Source organism: Benincasa hispida, chromosome 1, assembly GCF_009727055.1.
Source record: "Benincasa hispida cultivar B227 chromosome 1, ASM972705v1, whole genome shotgun sequence".
NCBI lineage: Eukaryota > Viridiplantae > Streptophyta > Magnoliopsida > Cucurbitales > Cucurbitaceae > Benincasa > Benincasa hispida.
Window position 1 is genome coordinate 4,241,049 of NC_052349.1, and position 16,344 is coordinate 4,257,392.

Below are 16,344 nucleotides of genomic sequence, written 5' to 3' on the forward strand. Positions count from 1 at the left end.
TAAGGAATTTGGGAAATTAGATAACCATACAAAATCATCCACATTATCTCTCACTAATTTTACTATTTTGGGCGTGTGTAATGCATTTTTAAATATTTAATTTAAAAAATAAATTAATTTAAAAAAATTAGAATGGTTGAATTAGAATATTCGGCAATCACTCAAAATAAATTTGGAGAAAAATAAAGAGATTTTAGTGAAATTTCTAACCAAATCTGCAATCTCCTCTAACCAACCATTATATTATTATTTTTTATTAAACTTTATTTTTCAGACACTCAAAACAAAATTGTAAATTTCCACGTGGCCAGTACAATAAAATGATTAAATTTCAATGTAAAAAGAGGAAGAAAAAGAGGGGGAAATTGAAAAAGGGGAGAAAATTAACACAAAAATCCGACCTGCCGGATTCGAACCAGCGACCTAAGGATATCTGAGATGCATCACACTACAGTCCTCCGCTCTACCAACTGAGCTAAGGTCGGTTTGTGAAAATACCTCTCGTATTTTAATATATCATTAAATTATTGTTATTATTTATTTTTTTTAGATATAAGATTTGGGATGAAAAATAACCAAAGATTTTAATTTCATGGGTGAAAATTCGAGAAAAATTGGTTGAGCCATGTTGCGGCTAAAGAGGCCACGGATTTGAATTTTATGTATATATATTTTAAAAAAAATTAAATACTACTTTGTTGTTTATAATTTTAAGTTTGGTTCATTTTTATTCCTCTATTTTTAAAAGGTTAATTTTGGTTCCTATACTTTCAATTTTGGTTCGTGTACTTTCAATTTTGATTCATTTTGGTCATTGAACTTTTAAAAAGCGATCATTTTGATTCTTTAAAAATGAAAATGACGAGACAAAAAATTGTCACTTTTTAAGAAGTGTAAAGATAAAAATGAATCAAAGTTTAAAATATAACGACTAAAATGAGCATTTTTAAAGTATAAGAACTAAAATGAACCAAGGTTGAAGGTATAGAAACAAAAATAAACATTTTGAAAGCATAAGAACCAAAATGAATCAAAACGAAAAATATAGGAACTAGAGTAGTATTTAAATCTAAAAAGAGAAGAATAGACCAATGGTTAAAACCCATTCAGTTATATATGTACTTTGCAAAACAAATATAAATTGTAGATATTAAATTTGGATCTCGATTTACTTTGATTTATATTGTAAGGAGGTCAATGTAATATTGACGTAAGAAATATCTATCATACTAGAAAACTACTACGTTTGTTTAGATTCGAAGTAGAGATTCAAATCTTAATCTTTTTTAATACAAGTTAAGGAGATTACGATGTCATGAAAGAGGAAAGTAGAAAATAGAAAAAATGGATGTGTGTTAGGTCACTGTCTATTGAAATAAATAATATAGAGAGTAAATGGAAGATGGAGACATAGAGGCGGCAAATGAAAGCAAACGATTTCTACATTTTTATGATTGCAACAAAAAAAAAAAAAAAAACTATCTTTTTATTTTTATTTTAGAATATTAATAATATTAATAAAACATTTGGAAGCTTAAAAATAATATTGAAATAGAGGTACAAAGTTGAGAGTATTGATACTGATTTTTATCCTTAAAACAAAGATAAAGATTGTTTTAAACTATTTTTGAAAGTTGAAAGAATATTATTGCGACATTTTCATAAAAGTTTAAAAACATCATCAAAACAAATAGAAGTATAGTACACGGATGTACACATATTAGATTAGAAGGTTTTTGGACCAACTCAAAAATTTGAACTGGTCGATTTGATTACTCGAATGACTCGAATAGAGTCTCCAACCCAATCCTTAAATTTTGGGTTGGGGGTTGATATTTATTAAATATCAAACTCCAAGATATTTATAAATTATAATCTTTATAAGTTATAATATATATATATATCAATAATATTAGAAATTCAGGTTGGGTTGGGTCTATCCTTCTTCTGACGCAGCAACGCAATTTCACAATAAGTATCGAAATGAAGCACTAAATAATATAATTTGTTTCTTCTTTTCTTGGTGCTTGTCGATGTAGAATCATGTACCATTCATTCAATAGAAAATTCTGAAAATTCCTGTCTGTAGTATTAAGGGTTCTCTCGGTTATTGGCTTCGGGCTAGAAAGGGAAGATTGGGTAAAATGTGAATCCGACTGGTTGGTTTATAATAATTCAGGAAGTAGATTCAGGTTGGGTTGGGTCAACCTGAATTTATAAAAGTGTAACCCGAACCCAATCCAACCAAATTCAACCCAAAATTAAAACTAATCCAACCAATCCTTACAACTTGAGTTGGATAGTCCAAGTTGTTCAAGTTGTCGAGTCATTTGAACACCCTAGTATGCTATATAATTTGATATAAAATATATTTTTTTAAAAATAAAAAATAGGGTTATTTTCAAATGTAGAAAAATAAGTCACCTTATTTATAAATATAATAAAATATCACATCCTATTAGACAATAATAGAAATATGTTAGTGGTAATTATAGATGTTTATTAATATCCATCACCATCTATTACTAATAAACGGTAATATTTTACTAAATCTAAAAATATTTTCAGCACTTTTATAGTTTAAAATATTACCCTAAAAATGAAAATTAATTTACCTAGGGGAAGAATAAGAAAGGGGTCGGACATGAATGTGAACATTAATGGCGTTAAACCAACCCAAGTAGGACAAGAAGAAGAACAACTATCTTCATCGCTTCGCTTGTGCTCAACACAGCCAATTCTCCCTCGAATCTGCGCATGTCGGTGTATAAAAATCCCAGAATTCGATTCAGTTTCTTCCACTATCTTCCAGATCATCAGTGCCCGAACTTGCCAACTGCTCGGTTGTTCACGAATTGACGATCTAAATCGAAGCAGAATCTCCGACTTTGTGCAGTGCACACACTTCATTCCTCAACCATGAGAAGGTTGTTTTTGGATCTTCGTTTTCTCATACATTTTTCTCATTCAGGTTGTGATGTTTCCTCGTTTTCTTAGAATTTGAAATTTCAATTTCCTTCGCTGCAGATCAGGGCACCATTTACATCGGCCCCATGTGAAGCAAGGTGTAGGAGGATTGAAGGGCATGATGGGGAGGTTATCAATCGCTGTGGTTGTTCTCTTGATCTGCACAGTTTCATTGCTTGTTTCATCGACGAGCAAAGGTGGCTTTGGATCTGTCTCTCGCTCTGAGGTTAGTTGAGGCCGAGCTTGTTGCGTGCGATTATTTGCTGTTTATGTTCGCTGTTGCGATAGTGTTGAAGTAGAGTTCTAGAATGGCAATAACATAGTTAATGCCATGAAATTGATTATGTTCATTCTTCTTCCACTTGCGAAATATAGGAACAATGTTTCTCAGCCCATTATTTTATTGCTGGAATTTCGGGACAATCTCAATTCATTTTCCTGAAACAATTTCAAAGTCTGCATTACATTATGACTGTTCTTTATTGAAATTTATTTTTCAGCAGTGAAATCAAGATCACATTGTAGTTTTACAATAAAGTGCAAGAGTAGCCACCTTAGTCCTTACATTAGAAAAAAGGGGGTCTGATTCCGTTTTAATAGAGAAATGCATTGAGTGATTTTCTCATCATCAAGAATTACGATGGCAAAGAGAAAGCTATCTCGCATGAGGTAGTTTCTGGACACATGGAGGAGGTAGTAGGTAAAACCATTGTGGTAGTGTGTGAATATTTCAACACGATGGAAATTTGATATTTCATTTTATTCTTGTTTGGCCAGATCAAGGCTGAAGAACTTTGGGTCCATGCTGATTCTGGTGGTTGGAGACCTTCCTCAGCTCCAAGATCGGATTGGCCACGTATTCTTTGTTGCCTTTAAAGATCACTGTCTTCTGCATCCATATTATATTGCATGCTTTTTCCTTACGTTCATAAATTATGGTTTTATTGTCTTATATAAGATAGATTTTAAAACTCAATCACACTATGACAGCTCCACCGAATAAGAGCAACGGCTACTTGAAGGTTCGCTGTAATGGTGGTCTTAATCAACAACGCAGTGCTGTTAGTATTTCTTACATATCTTGAACTCTAGATTTTTCACTGCACTCTCAGTTTTTTTGTTTTGAGCAAGATGGAAGTTCAAATTTGAGTAGAAATCATGCTATTTATGTCCTGAAAACTGGGGCTTTTCACTTATGCATTACCTGGGTGGATTGTTAGAACAGACTAATTATCACAGAAAATTTAAAGATGGCATGTCTATAGACTCGCCAATGATGGATCATTTTAAATTATTAGTTGGCGTTATTGTGACTCCCCTTGGGATTTGCCGACTTAGGTTGGTCATTGGTAATGACGTTACCTTGTTTGTGATTAATAATAGAAGTCTCTTCCGTAGCTTTCTTCATCTTCTGCTTTTGTTTAATTTCTGCACCTTCTCTTGTTCCTCTACATCATATTTGGTTTCTCATTGTAAAATATTATTTTGGATATTTTAGATCTGTAATGCTGTTCTTGCTGCTCGGATTATGAATGCAACACTAGTTCTACCTGAGTTAGATGCAAACTCCTTTTGGCATGAGAAGAGGTATTTTATATTTTACTTTTGTGTCGAAAAAAAAAAAACAAGAAAGAAAAGGTATCTCAGTGCTTCTATCTATTCTAGTCACCATGTATGTAGATGTTATGTTGTAATTGCCTACTTATTTTATTTGGTTGTTGAGACCATGAAAACATGAAGTGATAGGAGCTTTTTCATTTTTCTTCTAGCATTTCTTTTGAAACATGGTGAAATGTGGGAACTCCTATAGTGATACACACACTCACACACGCATATCTCAATATATGGCTCCAATAATCCAATTGAAGTATGGAAAGTGACAGTGAGATAATGCCATAATAGTTTTGAAGTCAAGCTCCCTCCTGGAATTTTGTGGAGGATTCTTTTAATGTTGCATTTACTTCCAGCTTTTGAGGTTACACATTATCTCCCTCCCATAATGGCTTCAGTTTTTTTCTCAGCTCCTTAAAACATTCCCTTATTTCATTTATCAATGTTATCCGAAAGAAAAAATAAAATGTTCAGTGCACAATTTTCTCAAGCTAATCTTAAGCCTGAGAAATACCTAACTAGGCAAATTAAAAAAATATCTGGTTTGGATTTAATCAGCCTCCTCTGTAAACAGGAGCACTTTCAACCATTCTTACTAACTTGAATTTCGATTGGCATGATGCAAAACTTCTATATGACTGCCGAAAAACTTATTTCTTATGTACCAAAGCTTCAATTAAATATTGTTTCTCTTTCCACAGTATATTTTATCCTCCATAACACATTCCTGGTAATTATAGATTTTATTTGTGCAGTGGTTTTCATGGTATCTATGATGTTGAGAATTTTATAAGGACACTGAGATATGATGTACGAATTGTGGAAAGCATTCCAGATATATGGAAGAATGGGAAAACTAAGAAGATAAAACCTTTTCAGGTAAAAAAAGTCAGATGTTTGAGTTCTGAAAGAAAATTTCTTTTTGTTGGAAATTCTTTAATTGTGTTCATGTTCTCTTTAATTGATTCAGCTCCGACCCCCTAGAGATGCTCCAATCAGTTGGTATACTACGGCTGCTCTTGAGAAGATGAGGGAGCATGGTGCCATATATCTCACTCCATTCTCACATCGTTTAGCAGAAGAAATTGATAATCCTGAATACCAAAGATTGAGATGCAGGGTTAACTATCACGCTCTGAGATTTAAGCCACATATTTTAAGAATTAGTCAGTCAATAGTTGATAAGCTCCGTAATCAAGGCCATTTCATGTCTATTCACCTTCGTTTTGAGATGGACATGCTGGCCTTTGCAGGGTAATAAGCATTTTCTTCATTTTTATGCAAGGTCCTGGTGGTTGCTTTAGAATACTTGGGTTCATCCCCCGACACTACTTCTATTTCTTCCAGAACATTACAAGAGGGGCTTAGGCATCCCCACTTTACCGTGAGCAATAATGCTTTGGCATTTACATAATTTGACTGGTTTGCAGGTGTTTTGATATTTTTACTCCCGAAGAACAAAAGATCTTGAAGAAATATCGAGAGGAAAATTTTGCAAAAAAGAGACTGGTTTATAGTGAAAGAAGGGCAATTGGAAAATGTCCCTTAACTCCAGAGGAGGTGACGTTTGCATATACACGTGACTAAAACCAGTTTATTACTGGGCACTTACATTTGTCGTTTTTTTATTGACATGTAAAAATGATATGGTAAAGAATCACTGATGCTGCAGTCTTCTTTGTTCTGTAGGTTGGTCTCATTTTACGTTCCATGGGGTTTGACAATTCTACTAGAATATATCTGGCGGCTGGTGAGCTCTTTGGTGGTGAACGATTCATGAAGCCATTTCGTGCTTTGTTTCCCCGCCTTGAGAACCACAGCTCTGTTGAATCTTCAGAGGAACTTGTTGAAAATGTGAGAGGATTGACAGGGTCTGCAGTTGACTACATGGTTTGTCTTCTTTCTGACATCTTCATGCCAACCTATGATGGACCAAGCAACTTCGCCAACAATTTGCTGGGGCACCGTCTTTATTATGGCTTTCGGACTACAATCAGACCAGACAGAAAAGCTCTTGCACCAATTTTCATCGATAGAGAGAATGGAAGGACGGAAGGTTTTGAAGAAGCTATTAGGAGAGTAATGCTTGGCACACACTTCGGCGGGCCACATGATCGTGTTTCACCAGAGTCATTCTATACAAATTCTTGGCCTGAATGTTTCTGCCAAATGTCACCAAAGAATCCCGCTGATAAATGTCCACCAGATAACGTGTTGGAGATTTTGAATGGCGGATTGGTGGAAAGTCAAAGTGACAATGATTTGGATGTCTCAAACCAATCCAATTCAACTACCACAGTACGAAGATGAGAAACATATATGAAGACTTTAGCGAGCTCTTTACAACTCCACTCAGCCAACAACACAGTAACCAATTCCAATTGAATAGGTTTTATTTACCAACGGCACTTGCCTCCAGGTAAATCTTATGGGTAAAAAAATACTAAGCATAAATCACATTTTTTTTTTCACGTAACATTCCTGCCATAGAAGGTCATTTGGTAATGCCCTTTCCTTTTGCATGATGGAGGACATAACAATGCATTCCTTTCCCTATTTCCATCATTTTGATTTTTGTCCTGTTGAATCTTTTTTTTTTTGCTCTTTACAGGTCCGTTGGCATTTATTCTAGCATTGCAACACAATGACAGGACAGGAGGAGAGTCATGCCGATGCAACAGCGGATTCATTTAGGGTGTGTATAATGTACTTTCTTCATATGTTATACTGTTCTCTCGAATCAAATGTCCTATTTTGTAATGTAGCAATAGCATGTTTTGCACTCTGGTTCACACAACTCATGCAGGTAAAACTTTTTACGAAGTTCGTTCTCGATCAATCAATGTTCCTTTTGATGCCCTTATTTTAACTACCTTATTGAAGGTATGGAAGCTTCAAATTATGTTAATTCATAGTTCTAAAGATAAAATGACCGTGAATATGGTAGAATTAAGACGACTGTGAATTTTATTAGTAACAGACTAATAGTTCTTACAATGTAGTGAATTTGGCATATCTTTCCAAGGAGTACATGATAATTATCGTTAAACTATGCTTATTTTTACCAATAACGTCTCTCTTATCCTAAATGTTAATGATTTGTTTTGCTTTTGTACAGTTCCTTTCTTCATAGTACTTTGCTTTTTAATGAAAAAAAAAAATAAGATTGATGGAGAAATAGATACCTTTAATGGTCGAATTATTCTCATGTTGGCAAAGAGTTATGGCAAAGAAGAAAATCTTTGGATTAGTATCATCTAAACGACATTCATTTGGCATTTTCATTTATTTACAAAATCTGTGGCCAAATTTATCTTTTTAGTATAATAATTAGTTAATTCGTTATTTAAAATCACAAATGGTTTTACCCTTTCTTGAATTCCAAGTGTGCTTCTATGATCTATTATTCTTCGACATGGCAAAACTAGAAAAGCCTTGTCGAACACCTTATTTTCTACCTGTTACTATAAAAAAATTTGAGGAGTAAATCGACAAGTGAGAATTTGAAAGGTCATTTTCACTTCCACTGGAAAAGGCGAGAACCTTATTGACATTTCTCATCCATTTGTTAAAAATAAACATTTACAATCCAACACCAATTACCTTATATTGAATGCGATGTTTATCTTTTAAGCATGTTGAACAATGAGAATAAGTTATTCAATGAAACTGTGACGTGGTCCTGTTACAGTTTTCAACGCTAGCTGAATCTATATTTTGTGTGTTATTAGAGAGCATGAAAATGAAAACTCAAGGAGGCAGTCACATCGTGACGATGACCTCGTCGAACAATTTTTTGTCACGTCAGCTTTCAAAGTTAGCGCATTTACTCATGATCATATTAAAAGCACATTCGAGCCTAACAAAAAGGAAATGCATTTACAAATTTTGAAGTGCCATAGAACCATATATTCAAAATTTTGGATTCGTTAATACTAACCTGTCAGATAAATGTTCTCACTTCTCAGAATGTCACAGGGGAGAAAAAAACAGATGGAAGAAGGAACAATTTGAGCAAAAATGGAAAAAAGGAACAATTTGAGCAATCATATCTCTCATATAACAAAAAATACAAAATCCGGGGTGACAAAGGCCAGGGTCTCAAGCCCTCCACCCCCTATTGGCAATGGCAATAAGACAAATTTTGTGATAATCATATTTCAAAACCTAGATCTAATAGATCAAAAGAATGGATTTTTACTGGGGGGAAAATTCTTTTGTAAAAGGTGTTGTACACTCACCTGCCTCTCTCTCTTCTCTCTCTTCTGTCTTCTGTTGGAGGTTATGAAGAAGTAAGCATGAGTTAGCCAAAGATTTTTCATGTTATCTCATAAAATAGGATGTATGCCTCGCAACCAAGAACCCGATCCAGGGTAACCTCATTTACGACGGCATCACTTGCATAATACCAAACAGAAGCATCTTCCTCAGCTTCCCCATTGCTCCTCTTCCTGTTGCCCCCTCTCACGTATGCAACATAATGGCCTCCTCTCATAGATCCGGAGTGCTCCACGACCCCGACCAACCGATAGTTACACTTGTCCCTATCCACACACCTGTGAACATAAATAAGCATAGTGTTAACTAATAATGTTACATTTTAAGTACATTTGTTCTAATTCATTCACCAGTAATCATCAAATTCTCATCCAGCTTTCGTATTGGTTGAACTCTCCAGGAAACTAGATATCATTTAAGTATGCACCTATTAAGAGAACCATTGGCGAATACTTCTTTTCAATGTAAGACAAAGAACACTTAAGTGTGACTGCAGTGTAGGAAAACTCCACAGGTCATGTACATCAGCGATCGGCCCCTGCCCTCGGCTCAGGGGCACTATGGACATGTACTTTGGTGAAAGTCTGTTGACTAGCGTGAGTAGCGTATGTAACTCCACATGAAAAATATTTTGTTAGCCACGGTTCTTCCTGTTGTAGCATGGATGGTGTACATGAATGTGAATCCATGAGCTATAACAGATTGGGTGAATCAAAATTTCCAATGCAATCTTTTTCGTCTTTTTGTTTACACCATCAGTTCATTCTTTTCTCGGATCAGGTTCTTGGATTTTTTTGTTCAATAAGAAATGATTTCATCGAGGGTACGAAAGGATCTACAAAAAGCTTCACCAATTACTAAGGAGACCACAAAACCTATAATAATGGAAACGTGGAGATTAAATGGAAGTGCTATTATCAAAATCAGAGATTAAATGCAGTAGAATGATGATGACCAGACAAGTGATTTCATTAGCAATCATAAAACAATGGCAGTGCTATCATCTTCCACAATCATCATCATCCTACCGGTAAATTCAAGATCTTGATTCAAAAGCTTAAAAGTTCCATATTGTGGTGCCTATACCATTGAAAAATGACAAGCAGCTTTTGGCCTGACAATAAATTGGACAAGGAGGAGCCTATGATGTATAATTAAAGGTTATGTTGATGTGAAAGAAAAAATTGCATCTCCATAGATCGTCTAGTCAACAACAGTGGTTACGAAAATGTTATGTTGTGTTTTGTTTACTATCAGTATCCCACCATGGTGCCCTTTCAGAATAAACTTGGAAAGTTTGATGTAACTTCTGAGCATCTCCAAGCACTTAGGTTAGAAAAGTAACATAGGATAAACATGGCATATGGGTGCAATTTAACCAAGTATATGACAGATTGAGGTCCTTTGAATGGACAGGCGAAGAGGTAGCAGTTTACTCAATTTTACCTTTCCTTCCTTTACCCCACACCCCAATGGATTTTTATTTTTTTATTTTACACACACACATAAACCTAAATGGAAATTTTTTGTCTAGGGAAAAAGAAAAAATGTAAAATGCACCAGGATAAAAGGATGAAGACAATACCGTGTATCCAGGTATGGTTTAAGATCAATTGTTTCCTTGAATCTGATGTGGCCATTCAATTTACTATAACGACCCCGAGCATCAGGACTGAACCTCTTAATATGAATTGTCAAGATAGGAGGGGCCTTGTGAATAAGAAACCTCTTTGTTGCATCTCTTTTCACATTCACAATTGTTGAATCAGAATCCATCTCACCGTCCTCACTTTTTTCTGATTGATTCTCGGCAGATATTTGTGAACTCAAGAGCTCAGTATTAGTTTTTGCAAGTGCACTGCTTTTAGGATCATCGTTGGAAAGAGAACAACCGGATCTATCATCTGAATTCTCTTGATTGCTGGTGTTATTACAACCTGAAGAATATGCTAGGCCAGGATTCATATCTGTGTCAACCTTAGCATCATCCTCATCTAAAGGAAGGGAATCCGTCTTGCCTTTCTGGCAATTAGCAGGTTTTGTGCAATCTCGACTGGAACAATCTGCATTTTCTTTCAAATTCAAGCTTTCACCACTATTGTTACTTACAGAACCATTTGCTAAATTCACATTTCTTTGATTTTTTACTTCAACTGAAGAGTCCTCGTTGAAACTAGATGTATCACCCCCTATTGCAGTTTGACATCCATTTGCTACAGCTTTGCAAGCAACTTTTGATTGTCTCTTCATTTCCAGCTTTTGTCGTTGTAGTCTTTTTGAGCATTTCTCACAGTTATATCCATTTTCGTTGGACAGAAGTTCCGGCTTTGTGAAATAAGTTAGACAACTCTCCACAGAGACGGGAGCATCGGTGTTATCAACTTCCTCATGATCAGATTCACTATTAAAACTACTTTCTGCAACTTCATTCGACATGGAGGGCCTTGCAATGGGCCCTATAGCGATTTCAGGCTCATCAAACATATCACCAAGGCCAAATCCATCAAAATCTTCTTGAGCACAGCCCAAAATTGATGAGGAGGCCTGATCATCTTCTTTTGCTAATTCAGCAGTGGAACTCTCTTCCTTGTAAGGAAGCAGCAAAACTTCAGAGGCTTGAACCTGTAAAGGAGCTTCGGCATCCCATGAATTCACTGAAGAAAAATCTGGTCGTTGATTGGGCTCATTGTGAAGGGATGAAACCTGCATACTCAACCCAGAGACGCTTTGTTGTGAGTCGTCACTAATAAATAATTCAACATTATTTTCAGAATCCTGAATAGTGGAAATATCACAATTTTTGGCATTCAGTTCTGGTCCAAGGAAATCCATCCACGTCAAATTATCTGAAGCACATTCTCCTCCATTCTCAATCAAAACTTCTTTTTCCGACTCTTTAACATCTGAGACATTCTGAGAAGTTAAGGTCTTCTCCATGATGGTAGTCGTGCTACTCACACCGGCCTCTGATGGAAGGGAAGACTCATTACTAGATGATGGAACTGAGGCAATTTGAACTGTTACAACATCTGAAGCCTTGTCAGTTTTAGGAATCGTCTTTCCATTTCTCTTGGGTGGTAGTTTTGTCTTCTTTGCTCGAGAGGCTGGTTGGACCTTTTTGGCCAGAGATTTCTTCATTGGAACGGGGAGAGAAAGATCTAGAAATGGCTCATAAACTGTCGATATATGGCCACATTCTTTGCAACATACGGCACTTGATATTTGCCCCCCAAACATCTCATCAACAAAAGTAGGAGTGGGATTTCCAGATATTCTCTCTTCCTTAGAATTCGTCATCTTTCTCGAAGTCAGCTCTTCAGAAGACAATGTGTCGAGTAGGACGCGGAGCAATTCATGACTGTCATGTTGTTCATATCCTTTGAACTGAGGGGCTTTGGAAGAGATGGAGCCAAAAACTGATCTTGGATTTATCGAACATTTCATTCTGGTTTCCATTCTTGCTTCTATAAAGATCTTCTTCAAAGCTATAGTTAAAGGTCCAACACATTCTTCCAATTTTGTGAAATGATCTCTCAACATATCAATGGCCAAGAGATTTTGAAGGATTGAATTGAAAAAACAAGTATTACCAAGATTAATCAATCCTTTTACAACATAATGATTTCTTCTGTCCAAATCACTTAATACCGAACTTTCTGATTCAGTTCCAGCTGTAACTTCACTACTCGTGTGCCATGTGTTCTTAACATCCACAGGCGAGGATTCCATTGACCGGTCCCGAATTAATTTCACCACATCAGACAAGTCATCCTTTTGTTCACCATTTTCTTCAGTTTTCTCTACTGGAAGTAAGGTATTGCAAGAGAAACACCATCGAAGCTGCGGGTTTTCAAACTGAATCACCACAGGGTGACGAGTTTGCCTGACGTGCCGAACAGCATGACTCTGAGGGTTTGTAGGAAGTCCAATACCCCCACAGGCATAATGCCCACACTGCAAACAAATCCAAATAGCTTTGGCATCAGTTTTTACATCCACAGAAGTTCCCCCTTTTTTCTTCCCATGTCTAGCCTTCCCCCTAGTTCCCCTTCTATCAGCTGAACTATCTTGACAATCTTCGCAGCTAATAGGTTCGGAAGACCCAAGTTTAGATGATAACTCATTCAAATTAAAGCATTTATCAAGATGCCGGCATTGGCTTTTCTCCTTCACAACTGGAACGTCCTCATCAGCAGTCTCCACCGTTGTGCTGTTTCGCTGGGGCACCTTCCTCGGTGAACTTGAAGATACCCGCTTCTCTTTCGGAGGAGCTCTATTGGTCTTCTTCTTAACTTTCTTCCCCATGGTTCCCTAAAAACAGATTCTAAGATACCATTAGAAACAAAGAAACCAATAATTGTCCATTGCACAATGAAATCAAATCGAACAAAATCAGCTACCACCAGAACAATAAAATCAAAATTTCGAAAAATAAATAACGAACCCCCCCCTCTCTCGAACAATCGCGAGAAACTCCAAAATCAGCCATTTCTGTAAGTCGTACACAACCATTCACAATCCATATAACCTACAAACGCATCATCTTCTTCTAGGGAATTCTAACGAAGATCCAGAGCAATATATTCCACAAAAAGCTTCTTATGAACAACCAATCGGAGAGTTCAAAACAAAATAAGAACCAGAGTCGAAATCCTATACCTGGAATTGGAGATGAAGAGAAGCAAGACTGCTGATGGAAATTTACAGCGAACCCAGCAATCACATGAGAAAATGAAGATTGAAAGATTGAAGAACGAAGCTTCAAGATCTTGAGAGATTGAGATGGAGAAAGAGAAGTGAACACATTAAGGCTGGCTGCTGCTACTAAAACTCTTCTCAATCTGGAAGATGAAGAAGATGGTTCTTTAGCGTTAGATTAGTGAGGGCTTCTGAACAGAGAGAGATAGAGAGTTTCAGAAAAAAAGGCAATAAAGTGGGTGACAATATTTTAAAATAATTTCGCCAATTGATAATTATGAGGGAAACTAACAATTTATACTCGACTTATCAATTGAAATCTTTCTTTAATCATTCTATAAAACCCTGATTTTTTCGTACGTAGCAACTACATTTTTACAGATGAAATCTAAATTTGAAAGGCTATATTTAGGGTTTAAATAGGCTTTAAAAAGAAGAATAATAATAATTTTGTTTTTTTCTTTATCATAAAAATTTTGCTTATTGAAAAAAAATAAAATTTAAAGCACATATTGACGAAGTTTTATCACATCATAACAAATCTTTATGAAGATTTATAACTTTATAAATTCTATCTTTTAAGATCGAGACTAAATTTATTATCTAGTATTTTTTTCTTTCAATTAAATTTATTGTTAGATGATATATAATTAAATTTAATTCACCAATTAACTTAATTTTTTTTAATCAATTGACGATTTAATATTTATTGTTATTGTTTCCTTGCTAAAATATGTAGATTTTTTTTTCCAGTTTTTATAAGATCGGACGAATAATCACAATTATAAAACTGTTGTTAGAAGTGACTTACCTTTCACGAGGATGATCATAAGTGACTTGACCATAATTCTGAGTGGGTTGTGAACTTTCTGCCTATAATGGCGGTCCTTTGATCTGTATGGGTGAGAGCGAACAGATTCACCAACTCAACATGTCTATCATTTTGGAGATTTGTTTGATTAGAGAGCTGGGAACACAATTAATTCATTCCTTCCCATTGTTAGGGTTGGTAGATACATTGCTCACTTAAGAGCTAATTTCGAGTCTTGAACAATGTGGCGTCATACCATCTCTTGGATTGAGAGGGGTTAAGTTATTATTGGAGATCAATGGTATTCAAGGAGTTAGATGTAGCTACAAGGGTAAAACGGTAATTTTGACCCAACTATACTTATAAGCAATTTGTGAAGGGTCAACACACTACTGATTGGTTATATCCAAGGGACATATAAATATATCTATAGTGTGAATAGTGCAGCTGTTGATCTTTAATAGAGCGATAAAAAATTAATGAAGATTGATTAATTTAATTAAACTTGATTAATTAATTCAATCTATAGGTTCATAAGGTCTCATTGTTAGCTCAATAAGGATTGATGATAATCTAATTATTTTGGATTCATTTGAATTGTTCAAATTAATTAACGGGAATTAATTGTATAAGATACAATTAGTATAATGTATATGATACATTATAATATAAAGTTTTAGTGAGAGAAATAAATGTGTGAATATGATTCATATTAATACTATATATTACATGAGAGAATAATAAATTATGGGTTATATTATATATGATATAATATAAATAGTAAGTTATGTGTTATGTGTTATATATGTTGTAACGTATAGTTTAATATGATATATATTAAATGTGAAACCCAGAGCCCATTTTCCCTTTATAGCAGAAAATAAAAGGAATTAACTAAGAGTTAAATTCTAGGACAAGAGTAGGAAGATCCCTAAGTGATGCAAAGAATTTAAGTACTCTGAAAATAAACCATAACTAGTAAAGATGTGGCTAAGTATAATCATGCTGTGAAAATAACTAAGTGTTGGACTAGGCATTGCCATGCGTTGTCCATAAAATTGTGAGAGATTACTTGGGCAATGGGAGAGGTTGAAGTAGGGCCAAGAATAACGCATACGGCAGCTGCTGCTCTTGGAGGTTAGATCAATGCATAGGGTTCGACGGCTGCGTTGGATGTGTTGGACACGAGGATATGCGTCCATACGGTTGAAGGCATCCAGCTGAAAGAGATGCGTTGGAAGGTTGCGGTGGTGCGAGGGTAGGCGGTGACGCGAGGGTATGCAATGACGCAATGCGAAGCATGTGCTAGAGGGTGGCATGCAGCGATAGAGGCAGACACGTTGGATGCGTTGGACTATGCGGCCGATGGTTTACGATAAAAGGTATGCGTTGATACCATGCGACCGTCCTACGCATTGATGCCATGCGATCGTCCTATACGTTGATGCCATGTGACCGTGCCATGTGTTGGAAGTAGACGATGACATGCACGATGGATACGTTGGATGCGGCGATTTTGCTAAGGCATAGGCCATGCGATGGGAAAAGCTAGGAGGGACGCATAGTGGTTTGCTCTTGCGATTGTTAAGGCTTGCGATGACAAAGTAAGTAAGTTGGGTTGCGTTGTAGAAGATGCGATGGTGTTGAGTTGAAAACCAAGTGGAGCCAAAGGTTTCTATGCGTTGATGGTATATTATGTATTGATGGTATATTATGCTTTGATGGTATACTATGTGTTGATGGCATACTATGCGTTGATGACATACTATGCATTGATGGCATATTATGCGTTGATGGTATACTATGCGTTGATGGCATACTATGTGTTGATGGTATACTATGCGTTGATATTCGAGGCTAGCAGTATGTGTTGAAAAGGGGTGTTGCGCATCATCCTAGTTGAACGCATATTGAATTGGATGGATGCATATGAAGGATGAGTGCATATGGAGAATGAACGCATATGGAGAATGTCATCA

The 16,344-nt window shown here is 35.8% G+C and overlaps 2 protein-coding genes and 1 non-coding gene across 8 annotated transcripts; 1 reads left to right on the forward strand and 2 right to left on the reverse strand.

The window, feature by feature from the left end:
• Window positions 1–395: 395 nt before the first annotated feature.
• On the reverse strand, window positions 396–485 carry TRNAY-GUA. The gene is given in 2 exon segments: window positions 396–431; window positions 449–485. It is a non-coding gene; the product is annotated as a tRNA-Tyr (tRNA).
• A 2,166-nt stretch (window positions 486–2,651) lies between these two features.
• LOC120087696 (O-fucosyltransferase 1) lies at window positions 2,652–7,450 on the forward strand. Of its 3 annotated transcripts, none has more exons than XM_039044561.1 (10): window positions 2,652–2,927; window positions 3,028–3,193; window positions 3,745–3,823; window positions 3,958–4,028; window positions 4,466–4,554; window positions 5,334–5,457; window positions 5,549–5,832; window positions 6,009–6,138; window positions 6,268–6,997; window positions 7,190–7,450. In XM_039044561.1, the coding sequence occupies exons 1-9, from the start codon at window positions 2,920–2,922 to the stop codon at window positions 6,886–6,888; spliced, it is 1,572 nt and encodes a 523-aa protein (XP_038900489.1). In that variant the 5' UTR covers window positions 2,652–2,919; the 3' UTR covers window positions 6,889–6,997; window positions 7,190–7,450. The 3 variants fall into 3 exon arrangements, with proteins under 3 accessions (XP_038900489.1, XP_038900497.1, XP_038900502.1); XM_039044569.1 differs by lacking the exon at window positions 2,652–2,927 and adding an exon at window positions 3,468–3,660 and having other exon boundaries at window positions 3,052–3,193; XM_039044574.1 differs by lacking the exon at window positions 2,652–2,927 and adding an exon at window positions 3,471–3,660 and having other exon boundaries at window positions 3,054–3,193.
• Window positions 7,451–8,587: 1,137 nt separating this feature from the next.
• LOC120087676 (ubiquitin carboxyl-terminal hydrolase 2) lies at window positions 8,588–13,888 on the reverse strand. 4 transcript variants are annotated; one of them, XR_005484646.1, is made up of 4 exons: window positions 13,516–13,888; window positions 10,442–13,167; window positions 9,284–9,691; window positions 8,993–9,134 (listed from the first exon to the last, which is right to left on the reverse strand). XR_005484646.1 is itself a non-coding variant. In XM_039044543.1 (3 exons), the coding sequence occupies exons 2-3, from the start codon at window positions 13,159–13,161 to the stop codon at window positions 8,897–8,899; spliced, it is 2,958 nt and encodes a 985-aa protein (XP_038900471.1). In that variant the 5' UTR covers window positions 13,162–13,180; window positions 13,516–13,885; the 3' UTR covers window positions 8,588–8,896. The 4 variants fall into 4 exon arrangements, 2 of the variants coding, with proteins under 2 accessions (XP_038900471.1, XP_038900463.1); XR_005484647.1 differs by having other exon boundaries at window positions 9,284–9,731; XM_039044543.1 differs by lacking the exon at window positions 9,284–9,691 and having other exon boundaries at window positions 8,588–9,134; window positions 10,442–13,180; window positions 13,516–13,885.
• Window positions 13,889–16,344: the final 2,456 nt, after the last annotated feature.